General features: G+C 57.2%; 1 protein-coding gene across 1 annotated transcript in view; it reads right to left on the bottom strand.

Annotated features, from left to right (window-relative positions):
- NID1 (nidogen 1) overlaps nucleotides 1-11,344 on the bottom strand; it is a 40,856-nt gene that overhangs the window by 3,771 nt on the left and 25,741 nt on the right. The window contains 6 exon segments of the mRNA XM_014529278.1: nucleotides 114-339; nucleotides 1,774-1,877; nucleotides 2,441-2,612; nucleotides 6,214-6,340; nucleotides 6,778-6,950; nucleotides 8,535-8,759. Coding sequence (XP_014384764.1) covers nucleotides 114-339; nucleotides 1,774-1,877; nucleotides 2,441-2,612; nucleotides 6,214-6,340; nucleotides 6,778-6,950; nucleotides 8,535-8,759 — 1,027 coding nt within the window.

Here is an 11,344-nt window from a genome sequence, read left to right as displayed (position 1 = left end):
CCGGGAGGCCGGCCGGCGGGGGCATCTCGGAGACGGGAGGTCAGGCCAGGGGGCAGAAGGGCAGGGCTGGGCCGCCCCAAGGGGGAGGGTGGCCAGGCAGGCCGCTGACTCACGTCTTCCAGTCCGTGTAATACAGATTCTTCCCGAAGCTCGTCACCGAGAAAGGGTACTGGAGGCCTTCGAGGACCCTGCGACGGACGGACTGCTCGGGCCTTAGGCACTCGGCCCGGCTAGTGCCTGTGGGAGCGAGAACAAGCCCTTCATTGTCCCCGCACAGGAAAGGGCCCCTTTGTGTCACTGAGCAAGGAGAGGGGGCGAGAGAACCTGCCAGTCCCCAGTCTCAAGAGCCAAGCCGAGCCCTGAACAGCCGAGCGTAGCCCCAAAAAGCTGAGCTAACCCCCAAGAGCAGAGCCTAGCTCTGAAGAGCCCGACCTGGCCCGGGAGAGCCGAGCCCTCCCCTGGTGGGCCCCAGAGAATGCACGGGGGTGCTCCTCAAACCCGGAGCAGCCCCTTCAGCCCCTCTCGCCCTTGTCGGTCAGCATGCCCCTTGTGGGGCACCCACGCCGGGCTCTGCTGGGCAGTATGAGCAGAGCCTGTGCCCGGAGCAGGGGCTCAGGAGGAACGGGCCACCTCCTAGTTCTTGCTCACGTCCCCCTCAGACCTACGGACGACAGGGCACCGCTGGGCAGCAGCTGGGCAAGTCTCGGGCCGGTGCCCACATGGCGACTAAGGTGTGTTCCCATAACCGTGGGCACCTCACCCCTCCTGCGCCCCAAGTGCAAGACGTAGCCCCTGCACCCCCGTGGCACCGGACACGTTCTCAACAGAGACAGACGGTGATGGACGTTGCTGCCCACAGCCCGCGCCCGAGGGATACCCAGGTCTGTCCGGGGAGGAGGGCATGGCTTTATCTCCTGTGGCTCCACGTCCTGCCCTGGCCCGTGGCGAAGTGGGAGCTACAGGCTTATCAGGGCCATATGCCTGGGTTTCGGGCTCGATCCCCAGTAGGGGGCGTGCAGGAGGCAGCTGCTCCATGATTCTCTCTCATCATGGATGTTTCTCTCTCTTTCTCCCTTCTCTGACATCAATAAAAGTCTGTATTAAAAAAGACAGTGGCAGACATGAAAATGGAGAGTGGCTAAAAAGACCTGGAGCTAAGGAGACATGCTTTCCTTCGGTTCTTCACTTGAATTGGTCATTCTGTGAATATTAAACTCGCTTCCCTTAAACATCTCAAAACCGTTAAAAGAGAAAAACAAAACAGAACACCCACACTCGCACACATACACGGGAACCCCGCACGCGCTCACCTCAGGGGGCAGCAGACCCCGGGCGCGGAGCACAGAACCGAGAGACGTGGCCAGTGGCCGGGAGCCCGGGGCCTGGTGTGTCGGACTCAGAGCCGCAACAGGAAAGGGACAGAGAGCGCTGAGGCGCCGACAAGGCCATCGGGAGGGGCCCCACGGGGACATTTATACTGGATGCTCCTCTGAGGTTCATACAACTCAGCTGCTGATCTACATGCAACCCACATGGAAATACCCGGCTTACAAACACTCGGTAAGAGATCGGAAAGTGCGTCCGGCCTGCGTGGCTCAGTGGTTGAGCATTAAACTGTGAACCAGGAGGTCATGGTTCGATTCCCGGTCAGGGTACATGCCCGGGTTGCGGGCTCGATCCCTGGTGTGGGGCGTGCAGGAGGCAGCTGATCCATGATTCTCTCTCATCATTGATGTTTCTCTCTCCCTCCCTCTCCCTGCCTCTGAAATATACCAAGAAAAAGGTCGTCCTGCACGAGGACCCTGCGGTGGGTGCCGTCCATGTAGGAGGTCTCGATCTTGGGGCTGTCTCGGTTCCAGTCCGTCCAGTAGAGGTTCCTGAGGGAGGACACGGAGGGGGACGAGGAAGAGACGTGAGGAAGAGGCACGAAAGGACGTTTCATGAAAACTACGTAGAAAGAGCCTCTGATGAAGACAGTGCAGATGCGCCCGGACGGCGTGGCTCAGCGGTTGAGCATCGACCTATGAACCAGAAGGTCAGGGTTTGATTCCCCGTCAGGGCACATGCCTGGGTGGCAGTCTCCATCCCCAGTGTGGGGCGTGGAGGAGGCAGCTGAGGAGGAGGAGGAGGAGGAGGAGGAGGAGGAGGAGGAGGAGGAGGAGGAGAGGAAGAGGAAGAGGAAGAAGAGGAAGAAGAAGAGGAATAGGAAGAGGAGGAGGAGGAAGAAGAGGAAGAGGAGGAAGAGGAAGATCGGAAAGTGGGACGTGCTACCAGGTCCACAACTGTCACAGGGGCTGGCGTTTCCCTGCGGACACCCATCGCCACCAGCTGGAGGCGTGCACTGCAGGAGGCGGGGCTGGCCTTCGAGCCCCCCCACGGAGAGCACCCGGAAGGACAGACGCACGGACAGCGGACACACACGCAGACGGGCACACGCTACCCTCTCACGGGGTCCGTCGCGATGCCTCTGGGATTCACCAGATCCGTGTCGAACAGCACGCGGCGCTGGGTGCCGTCCAGCTTCGCCACCTCTATGCGGTCCAGGCGAGAGTCCGTCCAGAAGAGGTTGCGGCCGAGATGGTCCACGGCGAGGCCTTCGGGGCTCCCGAGACCTGGGGGCAAAGGCAGAGCACGTCTGATTGGCGAAGCCGTTGAGCATCGGGGTTCCTGACCCCGTGGGGCTGTTTCACACGCGGCCAATCCCTGCACGTGGAGACAACAAGCAGGAATGTGACGTGCAACCAATTAATAAATGCCACGCATTCCCTCGGTGGGCGTCCAGGTCCGAAGCTTTGGCCCCACCAACAGGGAGCCCACCGCCAACTCGGCCCGAGGCCCCGGGTTCTTGGGGAGCTTGGGGAGGGACTCGGCTGGGGAGACTGGGCCAGGATTCCCGAGGGAGGTGACATGCACGACGCTGGCTCCTGAAGGACCAACGGGAGTCTGTCAGGCAAAGGTTTTCCAGGCTGTGGGACCAGATGTAGGTCTAAAGGAAGACGGGCCTGGCCGGCGTGGCTCAGTGGTTGAGCGTCAACCTATGAACCAGGAGGTCAGGGTTCGATTCCCGGTCAGGGCCCATGCCCAGGTTGTGAGTTCAGTCCCCAGTGTGGGGCGTGCAAGAGGCAGCCGATCAGTGATTCTCTCGTCATTGATGTTTCTATCTCTCTCTCCCTCCCTTCCTCTCTGAAATCAATAAAAATATGTTTTAAAAAAGAAGAAGAGAGGCCGCCCGGGACCCTGATGCAGACTTCAGCGAATCCCTTTCTCTCTATTGAAATAAAGAGACCCAGTCCCTTCCTCTGCGAAGATCACATTCTAGTTTAGTTCTGTTCGCACAGTGGGCTTCTGCCGGGCGGCTCGCTGCGTTCTTGGCGGATCCCCAGTCCCAGGGGCAACAGGAAATAGCAGCGGTGACCTGCCCCTCCCACTGGGTTTTGAAGTCACATCACAGAGAACAGCAGCCACATGTTTGAGAGAGAGAGAGAGACGGGATGCGGAAGGACGCTTGCAAACGTCTGTTCCTTGAACCAAGCCAGGCAAACGAGCACACCTTTCTCTCTATTGAAATAAAGAGACCCAGTCCCTTCCTCTGCGAAGATCACATTCTAGTTTAGTTCTGTTCGCACAGTGGGCTTCTGCCGGGCGGCTCGCTGCGTTCTTGGCGGATCCCCAGTCCCAGGGGCAACAGGAAATAGCAGCGGTGACCTGCCCCTCCCACTGGGTTTTGAAGTCACATCACAGAGAACAGCAGCCACATGTATGAGAGAGAGAGAGAGAGACGGGATGCGGAAGGACGCTTCCAAACGTCTGTTCCTTGAACCAAACCAGGCAAACGAGCACGTGTTTAAGTAGCACATTCGTCTCAGCCTCAGCTGAGTTCCCTCTGCCAGGGAGCCGATGCCCCGGGCTGTCCCACAGGCAGAGGCGCCCCCAGAACAGCAATTACGAGGGAAACTGGGAAAGCGACATTCGGCCCCAAGTGAAGAGAATTCCTAACGAGCGTGTGGCTTCTAAAGGCCTGTCTTTGATTTGAGCGTTTTGCGGAGGAAGAGAGAGGGTTTATACAGCGGCCACCACCAGCCGGACCACGTCCCTGGACTGGAAGTTTCTGGGAGTCGGCTGCCCTCCCCAGTACAGGAGGACTTTTAGAGTCGTTGCATTTTGGTTGTAATCACGGAAAGTGGGACGTGCTACCAGGTCCACAACTGTCACAGGGGCTGGCGTTTCCCTGCGGACACCCATCGCCACCAGCTGGAGGCGTGCACGGCAGGAGGCGGGGCTGGCCTTCGAGCCCCCCACGGAGAGCACCCCGAAGGAAGGACGCACGGACAGCGGACGCACAGACAGCGGATGCACACGCAGACGGGCACACGCTACCCTCTCACGGGGTCCGTCGCGATGCCTCTGGGATTCACCAGATCCGTGTCGAACAGCACGCGGCGCTGGGTGCCGTCGCTGGTGCTAGTGCCGGGTCTTGGGCCTCTTATTGATAGGTTTGGGGCACGCTGATGCCAGCTGCTGCTTGTTTGAGATATTTTAGGAGACTGAAGCCTGAGCCAGGACACGCCATTCATATGGAAAAGCTGCTGCAAACTGCTTGGGTGGGGCTGCAATTTGGATGGGGTGAGTTCTCAGGGAATCACTGGTGCAGAGCAAACTGTGTGAGCCACACTGACGGAACCTCAGACATGGCTTTGAGGCAGCTATGTGATGGGGAAGGTCCCAGCACAGAAACAATGATTCCTCTCAGCAGCTCTGTCTGTAAGAAAGCCACCCCAAGTTCCTGCCCTAAATGCCAGACAACCCAGTTCTTCCCTGTATGTCCCTGGATCCCCCAATTTCAATTACAGATGGAGCTCAGAGGAAGTAGGACCCTGTAAGTTCCTGAGCTGGCCCTTTATGAGGAGCAGCCTGGGTCTCAAGCTGCCTCCACATCACTCAGTGATAATTGTTTCTGGTTTTTACAACCTGAAGTTCTGAGGACTTCTGTTTCCAGTTCTGGAACCCTTGTGTTGGGGTCTTGTGTGGGGCTGGGACCCTTTGCTTCTCACAGGAGACCCCCACAGCTGAGATATTCCCCCTGATTAAGCACACACCACATGTGGGTGTCTGACTAGCTCGTTCTCCACCTCTGCCCTTCCTACCAGTCTCCATGTGCTTTCTTTTTTACCTCCCTAGTCCGGAATGATGGTTGTTCTCTATTTTAGTTGTACACTTCATGTGGTTGTGGAAGGCAGTGAGAACATGCATTTACCCAGAAAGTATTCTCAAGGGTGAGGAGGCCCTGATTTTAAGTGGATGCCAACTGTGTGTCTGTGGTCGTCATGTGGTCCTTAGCATATGAGAAGTGTCTGCACATACAAAGGACAAGAGGTGAGGAGAAGTCCTGGCCTCTGGGGCTTCTCCTGGAAGGAGGTATTGACTGTGCCCTCAGAGAACCAAGCCCTCCTTGGGGTCCTGGTCACCATGCCCAGGGACCTCTTCTTCCACAGCAGGATGTGCTGCAGGATGTGGTCACGAAGTAGGATGTGGGAGCAATCAGTGAATCCTTAGGGATAAAATCAATGTGCCTCTTCATGGAGGGATATTGATAGATAGATATAGATATAGATATAGATATAGATATAGATACGGATATGGATATGGATATACTGGTAGATATAGATAATAATATAGATGTAGATCTTCCTTTTTAAAATGATCCTTTGAGGATATTTTCATTGATTTTTGAGGGAAAGGAAAGGTGATAGAGAGAAACATTAATGTGAGAGAAAAATATTGATCAGTTAGTTGCCTCGCATATATGATTCTACAAGGAATCCAACTTGAAACATTTTTATGTATTTATTTATTTATTAAAGTATTTTTCTTATTGATTTTAGAGAGGAAGGGACAGGGAGATAGAGATAGAAACATCAATGATGACAGAGAATCATTGATTAGCTGCCTCCTGCATGCCCTTCACTGGGGATCGAGCCTGCAAGCTGGGTATGAGCCTTGACCGGGAATCAAACAGTGACCTCCTGGTTCACAGGTCGGCGCTCAACCCCTGAGCCACGCCGGCCGGGCTAATGGTGTTCAATGTTGGTAAAATACAACCATGTAAAATAGTCTTGACTATGCATACGGTCCTTGGCTGGCACCAGCACCTGTAAGGTAAGGAATTCCGTTTAACTGTTGCCTGAAGCCACACCCAGAAGGAAGCACGCCCACCTTGTCGAATGATGGTGGCCGGCTCCCCGCCATGCAGGCTGGCTCTCCCGATGGAAGGCTCGCTGATGTCGGTCCAGTAGACCATCTTGTCCACGCAGTCGAAGGCCAGGCCGATGATGACTTTGTCCTGGAAGCGCAGACCAGGGTGAGAGGGGTCCACCCACCAGCATCTGAGTGACCTGCGACGGGGGGACCCTGTCCCTGGAGGGTGTGCTGGCGGCCACCCGGGGAGGGCGGCGGCCCCGGGGGCATGTTTCAGGAGGCCAAGGCGAACGCCTCCACCACTCACATGCGTTAGCAAACACCGTGAGCGCCCAGCACCGTGTTGGGAACCCACTGTGGACCGGACCCCTGCACACACTAGCCGGACGGTTTTGTGTCCCTGGTGGGAAGGCACACGCCTATGCAGATGCACACAATGACGAGTCGACGTAACAAACTGGACATGGAGCCAGGGCAAGCCAGTGCACGGCCGGGCCAGGCTCCTCCGAGAGGTGGGCTGACCACGCCCGCTGGGTCCTCCAGGTCACCCCGTGTCCTCGGGTGCGAGGAGCCAGCACTCACCGGGGCGTGCAGCAGCGCCTTGGCCTCCGTCTTCTTCATGGTGCTGCCCTCCAGTGGGAGGCGCTCTATCTTCCCCGTCTGGGCAAAGAGCAAGTGGGTCCCGGGGGGCAGAGGGATCACGGCAGGAGGAACCGAGGGTCCGGGGTGAATCGGGGGAGCCACCGTGCTCAGACCTGGGGGCAGGAGAGGTCCATGAGCAAGGCTGAGTGCGGCAGGGATGCACGCCTGCACACGCCCATGCAAACACACCTGCACACACACCTGTACACACCCGTGCACACACAGCTGCACACGCCGAGGCGCTCTATCTTCCCCGTCTGGGCAAAGAGCAAGTGGGTCCCAGGGGGCAGAGGGATCACGGCGGGAGGAACCGAGGGTCCAGGGTGAATCGGGGGAGCCACTGTGCTCAGACCTGGGGGCAGGAGAGGTCCATGAGCGAGGCTGAGTGCGGCAGGGATGCATGCCTGCACATGCACACCTGCACACACGCCCATGCACACATACCTGCACACACCCGTGCACACACACCTGCACACACCCATGCACACCTGCACACACACGCCCATACACACACCCATGCATGCATACCTGCAAGCACACCTGCACAAAGCCATGCACACACACCTGCACACGCCCATGCACACACACCCACATGTCAGGTCACCTTCAACAAAGCCATGCACACACACCTGCACAAAGCCATGCACGCACACCTGCACACACACCCACATGCCAGGTCACCTTCGTGGCACCACAGACCACAGGCACACAATGACCCTTTTTTATCGGAAATCGCGGGAACAAAAAGACCTCAAAGGGCGCTGGTGAAGAAGACACGCAGGGCCGAGTGTAACACTACAGGTCTAGTGACAAAAGGCCTCGCCCCCCCCACCCCCCTTACTAGTGACATAAGTCGCCTCGCCGTGCACGCCGGCTTTCGATGTGGCCACACAGTGACCTGAACAGCGGCACACGGCCGCCCTGTGGACCCTGCCCCCAGGCTGCTGAGCTCTGTGATGCAGAGACGGTCCCAGTGGCCTTGCCTACGTGCCCAGGCCCACAGCAGCAACGTGGCCCTCGGGGCTCCCCGGAGCTCAGGACGACCAGGGGCTGACTGTCTGGGGTTCAGCCTTGCCTCCTATCTGCTGGCCTGGCCGTGGGCCTCGGCTCCCTGGCTCACCCCAGGCAGCCTGTGCCGCAGGGTAAGGGGCCCGGAACGGGTGTCGGGAAACCCGGGCCCCTCGGCCATGGCTGTCGCAGAACCAGCTGCAGAAACCTCCGACGCTCTTTGCACCCTAAGGGACCTAGGATCTGAAGAGCCCAGGGCACAGCCGGGAAGGAGGCAGGGTCCCGGGGTGGAGGCCTTCGTGCCACCTGAGTCAGCAGGGCCCGGGGAGCCTGCCATCCCTGCAATGCCAGGCCGCCCACTGCAGGGAGCTCACCTGCAGGACACGCACCCTCTCTGTTACCAGCCACAGCAGGGCTGCAGCGGGCCACTCGCCATTTGCCAAGAGGAGAAGGGGAGCGAGAGAGAGAGCAGTGGGCATGCCAAGGGAGACAGAGAAGAGGGGTGCAGAGGGGAGGAGAGGAGGGAGGGAATAGGGTTCAAGCCAGGGGAGCTTTCGGGATTCGGGGCAGCAGAAAGCACCCGCCATGTGTTCGGCAGGGCCCCCCAACGATGCTCACAGGCGCTGGGGGACCCTGGTCCTCAGGTCTTTATGATGCCCAAGCCCCAGCACGTTCCGCCCCCAACTTACAGGGGGGCCTCATCCCGGGCCTGGTCCTGGTGCCCTCCAGCTCACGGCCGTCGCGGTCCACACACCAGCAGTAGCCGGTGCTGCCATGGCACTGGGTGGGCACGTACTGCCCGTGCTCGTCGCACTCGGGGACAAACATCCCTGGGGGCAGAGGGCGCTGGCCCGCCACCCCCGCCGCCCCGAGGATGTGTTCTCGCTGGAGCTGGCAGCGGGTCTTCTCTGCTTCTGTCAGGGAGACAAGCGAAGGGGACACGTCAGCGGTGGCGTCATCGGGGATCCTGCCGTGCCACGCAAGTCCCCACACCCCACTCAGAACCGCAGAGCTGCCTGGTCACCACTGGGTTGTGTTTTACTAATTTTTTAAAATATTTCTTTTATGGATTTCAGAGAGGAAGGGAGAAGGAGAGAGAGACAGGAACATCCATGATGAGAGAGAATCACCGATCGGCTGCCTCCTGCATGCTCCCCCACTGTGGATCGAGCCCGCAACCCAGGCATGTGCCCTTGGCCGGAATCGAACCTGGGACCCTTCAGTCTGCAGGCTGACGCTCTATCCATTGAGCCAAGCCGGCTAGGGCTTACTAATTTTTAAAAATTTAAATCAACCTGCCCCCCAGGTGGCATGGCTCAGTGGTTGAGGGTGGACCTATGAACCAGGAGGTCAAGGTTCGATTCCCGATTCTTTCTCATCACTGATGTTTCTCTCTCTCTTCCTCTCTGTAATCAATAAAATATATATATAAAAAATTAAAAAAAGGTGTAGCCCTGTTATCAGGACTTCCTTCCTCTCTGTAATCAATAAAAAATATCCTATATAATAAAAGGCTAATATGCAAATTGTCTCCTTGGGAGTTCAACTGCTCGCTATGACGTACACTGACCACCAGGGGGCGGCGCGGAATGAAGGAAGGTGCTCGCTATGACGTGCACTGACCACCAGGGGGCGGCGCAGAACGAAGGAAGGCCCCAGCTAGCAGCCAGAAGGCCCTGATGGCCAGCCAGGCCTAGGGACCCTACCTGTGCACGCATTTCGTGCACTGGGCCTCTAGTATTAAAAATAAAAAAAGAAGTAGCCCTGTTATCAGCACTGCCTTCCTCTCTGGGGCTGAGTAACATTCTATCGTGAGCTGGACCGCAGTCTGTGTGTCCCTGCATGAGCTGATGAACGGCACTGACATTTGTTTTACATTTATTTGTTTAAAGTTTTTCTTAAATGCCTTTTTTTGGGGGGGAGGGGAAGGTAGACTGTTAAAGCCAGGCCAAAGGGGAGGCCCTCGGAAGGGGACACAAAGTCAGGGTGAGTTGGGCTATTACTGGCAATGCTCAGAGCCGCTTAAATGTCTTTTTGTTATTATTATTATTATTCAAGCTTCTTGCCACCCACGCACATTGAGTCTGGGCTCTGGGGACCAAAGACGCAGGGCCCCTCACCCCATGCGTGTCTCCCTGTAGTGACGCCCTCGGGCCTGGCACGAAGCACGGCCTCTGAACCGGGCCGCTCAGACCCCACAGGACATGCCCGGAGTCTGCGGGCGAGGCTCAGTCAGGGCCCGGGACACTCAGGCCCAGGGCCCGGCAGGGCGGAGCGGGTTCCGCACGGAGGGAGACCGGCCGCCGAATCCACCCACACCTGTCTGCACAAGGTGCACGTTCAAGACTGCACTTACTTAACCGTGACGTGCCTACGTGCACCGTGACGTGTCTGTGCACAGATGGGACGTTCGGTCCTGCACGCATGTGCACCGTGACGTGTCTGTGCACAGATGGGACGTTGGTCCTGCACACACGTGCACCGTGACGTGTTTGTGCACAGATGGGACGTTCGGCCCTGCACGCACGTACACTGTGATGTGTCTGCGCACAGATGGGACGTTCGGTCCTGCACGCACGTGCACCGTGACGTGTGTGTGCACAGATGGGACGTCCGGTCCCGCACACACATGCACCGTGACGTGTCTGCGCACAGATGGGACGTTTGGTCCTGCACTCACGCTTCCATGCGTGCACCGTGACGTGTCTGTGCACAGATGGGACGTTTGGTCCTGCACGCACATCCACCATGACATGTCTACGCACGGATGGAACTTTCAGTCCCGCACACACATGCACTGTGACGTGTCTGCGCACAGATGGGACGTTCGGTCCTGCACACACATGCACCGTGACGTGTTCCGCACTCACACTTCCATGCACTTACACAAGCATATATACAAGCATCGTTTCATAACACAATACTTATTCCTGCTCCACGCTCTCTACCTACCCTGACATTTTCTAGTTTTGCTTCATTCCATCCCATTCAAAGAAAACGGGGACAGCAACCCATACACGGGTTTATTTCTATATATTTATACAAACGGGACCTCGCAGCATATACCCTTTTGCTCGACAAGGTTTTGAGATTTCCCCGTTAATTCCAGTTCACTCATGTTAACCGCTGTGTATTATTTCATCGTCTGAATGGTACCCATTCCTCCTGCTGACAGTCATTCAGGTTGTTTTCGGTGACACACAACGCTCAGTTTCCAGTGCACATTCTCCCCCGGGGACATGGCCAGAGGTTGACTTTCGGAAAAGAACAGGATTAACTATGTAAACAGCCCCAGCAAGCAGCCAGTCCTGGCTTTATCTTTCCATGCCAGCCTGCAGGCCTGGCTTGTGTGTTTCGTCAGCAGAGCCTTAACTAGGAGACAAGAAGTCAGACTTCAAACAACAAAACAAAAAAATAAAGCTCCGACTTCCTTTTGAACTGGAGACGAGCAGGAAGCCTCAGGAAGTAATGAATGTGAGGCCCCCCCCCCCCCACACAC

Source organism: Myotis brandtii, unplaced genomic scaffold (assembly GCF_000412655.1).
Source record: "Myotis brandtii unplaced genomic scaffold, ASM41265v1 scaffold679, whole genome shotgun sequence".
NCBI classification, from domain to species: Eukaryota; Metazoa; Chordata; class Mammalia; order Chiroptera; family Vespertilionidae; genus Myotis; species Myotis brandtii.
This window is presented reverse-complemented; position numbering and strand designations above follow the sequence as displayed.